Genomic DNA, 4500 nt, shown 5'->3' with positions numbered 1-4500 from the left:
ATATTTTCTATATTATAGGCATTGTGCTTAGCACATGTGTCTCATCCAATCCTCAAAACAACCTTAAGAGGTCAAATAGTTATTATTCCCATTTTATAGACAAGAGAGGTCTCAGGGAAAGGAAGCCCATGATTTATCCAAAGTCAGGAGCTGAACTGATACAGGATTCCCAAAGGCCATCCACAAGGAAAGTGGATTATAGAGTGGAAGCCGTTAGCAGTGGGGCAAATGACTTTGTATAACTGTCACGTATGCGTGGAGAAACAGCTCAGACTCTGGCAGAAGTTGTTGGATAATGACAGAATCATGATAAGATAAACCAAAGAAATCATTGGACTTTTATTCTACATATACTAAAGGAAAAAGAAAAGCCTACTTGGTGGCTTAAGTCTATAAATCCCAGCATTCAGGAGATCGGAGGCAGGAGAATGGCACGGAGTGCTAGGGAGAAGATGGGAGAGAGAAGAGGGAGAGGGAAGAGGAGAGGAGGGAAGAGGAGGGGGGAGAGAGGGGTGATGGGAGGGGGGTTCTGTCACTTTCCCTCCGTCTGGGGTCTCCTGATTAGGCTGCGTTTTGCTAACTTTCCCACTTTTTGGCTTGTGGTCTAGTAGAGCAGAGCTCTGATCTAGACAGTGATGCTACTCCCTTTCTGGTCACCCTTAGCTTTCCTGGACAGCAGATAGGGAGAGACCATGTAACCACCTCCCACGCGTGGGCTAACCAGCAACCTCTCCTGCCGCACAAAGTGACGGCGATGCCCCGCCCACCACCGCGCGTCACGGAACAATCCTTGAACTATAATTCCCAGAGGGCCATGCGGCGGCGCGCGCTCACTCAGTCCAAACTACACAGCCCAGAATGCACCACGCGACCGCGTCTCTTACTACTGCGCAAGAGCGGAACCGCCTTTGCTTTCCGGCTAGTATTTAGGTGAGCGTTGTTGGTGGTTGTGTTGTGCTGAGGAGGTCCTTTACCGAGGTTTCTGTAACTGACTTTGAGCCGGTGGCTGTACAGGTAAGGCTTAAGGACCCCAGTTACCTCTGAGAGGCCCCGGCAGATTTTGGTGTCGGAGCCAACTGCGACAAATACTGGACCCAGAATTGTGGTTCAGAAATAGTAATGTACATTTCTTTGGTAGCTTCTAACTTACAACATGTTTTGTTTTTCCATCTGTGGTCGTTGTTATCTCCGGAACAGCACTGTTAACGCGAGGACGTGTAAATGCCCCATCATATAGCATCTGGGGAGTTGGTTCTGGTATTAAGTAGTTGGATTATAGTAACTACAAGTAGTCCCAGAGCTGGACATGCAACTGTCTTCTGATTCTGAACCCAGTGTCCTGTTCTTTGCATACGATTTAGAGGCTTGTTTCTTGTTGGCTAAGGGAGTTGGAGAATGGGCATGTGTTACTACTGTCTTTTCTAACGGAGTGATGGAGGAAAGACTACGCAATTCGAATCTCCTGTTCGTTACGTCTGTAGGTAGTTTTCTTATGTCCTAGTCATTCATTCACCCTGTTTTTGTTGAGGTGCACTACTTCTCTACCTACTAGAGGCAGAGGAGCAAACAAAAATACCTCTAACTTCTGGTTGTGGGAAGACTGGCTGTAAACAGTGATCCGGAAGCAATAAGAACTGTGCAGAAAAAGATTAAAGGACTAAATTTTGGAAGACTTTTGAATAGTGGCCTGATGTGATGTAGTGATGTGATCTAATGTTTAATTTGGGTTCTAGGTACAGCAGCTCAACAGGAAAGATGAGCGAGGAGTCTAACGATGACAAGAAGCCAACGACTAAGTTTGAACTAGAGCGAGAGACAGAGCTTCGGTTTGAAGTGGAGGCGTCTCAGTCAGTTCAGCTGGAGTTGTTGGCTGGCATGGCAGAGATCTTTGGCACAGAGCTGACCAGAAACAAGAAATTCACCTTTGATGCTGGTGCCAAGGTGGCTGTTTTCACTTGGCATGGCTGTTCTCTGCAGTTGAGTGGCCGGACTGAGGTGGCGTATGTCTCTAAGGACACCCCTATGTTGCTTTACCTCAACACTCATACAGCCTTGGAACAGATGCGGAGGCAGGCAGAAAAGGAGGAAGAGAGAGGGCCCCGAGTGATGGTAGTGGGTCCTACTGACGTGGGCAAGTCCACAGTGTGTCGACTGCTACTCAACTACGCAGTGCGTTTGGGCCGACGTCCTACTTATGTGGAGTTGGATGTAGGCCAGGGCTCTGTGTCTATCCCTGGTACCATGGGAGCCCTGTACATTGAGCGTCCAGCAGATGTGGAAGAAGGTTTCTCCATCCAGGCACCTCTTGTGTATCATTTTGGCTCCACCACGCCTGGCACCAACATCAAGCTTTATAATAAGGTCAGAGCTGGAGCTTAGAGGGGGTGGAGGGAAAAGTTACAATCAGGGTAGGAAGTAAGGAACTTTGTTATTTAAAAATGTACAATTTTCTCTCTAAATGTGATTGCCTTTGTTATTTTTATTTTTTGGTGTGGAATTACTGCCCTGTGATTTCATAAGAGACCATTTTAAAACTAAGTCAGCTTTAGACTACGAAGCATTTTGTGGCACTATTCGTAGTAATTCATTAAGAGGTAAAACAGGAAGCAGAGGGTTTGGAGACAGGGCTCAGCCTTAAGAGTCTGGCACACACCTTTAATTTCAGCAGAGACAGAAGCAGGCAGATCTCTGAGTTTGTGGATGCAAACGAAACAACCAAAAACAGCACTGCTGCTGTCGAGGGCCGGAGTTCAGTCCCAGCACTGATGTCGTGCTATTCTCAGTTGCCTGTCACTTGAGCTCTAGGAGGAGCCGATGCCTCAGGCCTCTGTGTACCTCTGTGTACACCTGCACTCATGGTACAGGCGTACATACAGATACTTAATATAAAAAAGGAAGCTAACAGTTAAATCCATGTTCTGGGGTTAAAAGCACTGTCATTAAGAACATCAATTTTGATGTTAATATATCAGTGAATATTGTAGCTGATCTCTGTAATCTTAGGACTTGGAAGGCTAAGATAGGGCGTGCAGGTGTTTGAAACTAGGCTAGAGTTTTGTACTAAAACCACGTTTCAGAAAAGTGAAAATAGGTCTGGAGAGATGGCTCAGTGGTTAAGAGCATTGGCTCCCTCTCCAGAGGGCCTAGGTTCAAGTCCCAGCACCCACATAGCATGATTGACTGTAACTCAAGCTCCAGGGGTATCTGACAGCCTTACATCCACATACATGCTGGCAAAACACCAATCAATACACTGAAATAAAAATCAATAACTCACTTAAGAAAAATAGAGACTAATGTGTTACTTATTTTGTTCCCCTTTTGATTTTTCTTCAGATTACATCTCGTTTAGCAGATGTGTTCAACCAAAGGTGTGAGGTGAATAGAAGGGCTTCTGTGAGTGGCTGCGTCATCAACACCTGTGGCTGGGTCAAGGGCTACGGTTACCAGGCCCTGGTGCACGCAGCTTCAGCCTTTGAGGTAGATGTGGTTGTGGTTCTGGATCAAGAACGACTGTACAATGAATTGAAAAGGGACTTGCCTCATTTTGTTCGAACTGTGCTGCTCCCAAAATCAGGGGGTGTGGTAGAACGCTCCAAGGACTTCCGGCGGGAATGTAGGGATGAACGTATCCGTGAATATTTCTATGGATTCCGAGGCTGTTTCTATCCCCATGCCTTCAATGTCAAATTTTCTGACGTGAAAATCTACAAAGTTGGGGCACCCACCATCCCAGACTCGTGTTTACCTCTGGGCATGTCTCAGGAAGATAATCAGCTCAAGTTAGTGCCTGTCACCCCTGGTAGAGACATGGTGCACCATCTCCTGAGCGTCAGCACTGCTGAGGGCACAGAAGAGAACCTTTCTGAGACCAGTGTGGCTGGATTCATTGTTGTGACCAGTGTGGACGTGGAACACCAGGTGTTTACTGTCCTGTCCCCAGCCCCTCGCCCACTGCCTAAGAACTTTCTTCTCATCATGGACATCCGGTTCATGGATCTCAAGTAGTAATTAGCAAGGAGCCTCACTTTCTGTGGCATAGAGTTCTGGCCATCACCAAAGGCAGATGGAATGAGCTATGGCAATCTTATTAAGGCAGCTGACAAGGCCCAACTAGCAGGAAGCACATTCTCTACCTCTTCAAACAGTAGACTCCATTTACTCCTTTTGGTCATTTACTCTGAACCAAAAGGAGAGAGCTCAAAAAGAAAGTCTGAATTTTTTTTTTTTTTTTTTTTTTTTTTTTTTTAAAGATCGCCTAAGGTACCATTTTAAAGATTCCAAGACCCTAAAGAATTCCATGTCTTTCACTGTGCTACTCTGTAGGTTTTCTTGTTACCACTTTCTAGTGTCTCTAAATAGTATTTGTTATGTTAATTAACTCAAATGGAAGTGAGAAAGAGATCAAATTTTAAAAATTATTTTAATAAATACTATTGTTATAGAAGTTGGTGTGATTATTTTTTAATTTTACTTCTCTCCCCTAAGCATTATAGAAAC

The 4500-nt window shown here is 45.4% G+C and overlaps 1 protein-coding gene across 1 annotated transcript; it reads left to right on the top strand.

The window, feature by feature from the left end:
* The first annotated feature begins 919 nt into the window (after positions 1-919).
* Positions 920-4267, top strand: CLP1 (cleavage factor polyribonucleotide kinase subunit 1). Its single transcript, XM_080927030.1, has 3 exons — positions 920-1014; positions 1734-2361; positions 3337-4267. Exons 2-3 carry the CDS (start codon positions 1756-1758, stop codon positions 4006-4008), a joined length of 1278 nt encoding a protein of 425 aa, XP_080783156.1. The 5' UTR covers positions 920-1014; positions 1734-1755; the 3' UTR covers positions 4009-4267.
* Positions 4268-4500: the final 233 nt, after the last annotated feature.

The sequence above is a fragment of the Micromys minutus genome, assembly GCF_963924665.1.
Source record: "Micromys minutus genome assembly, chromosome: 13".
NCBI classification, from domain to species: Eukaryota; Metazoa; Chordata; class Mammalia; order Rodentia; family Muridae; genus Micromys; species Micromys minutus.
This window is presented reverse-complemented; position numbering and strand designations above follow the sequence as displayed.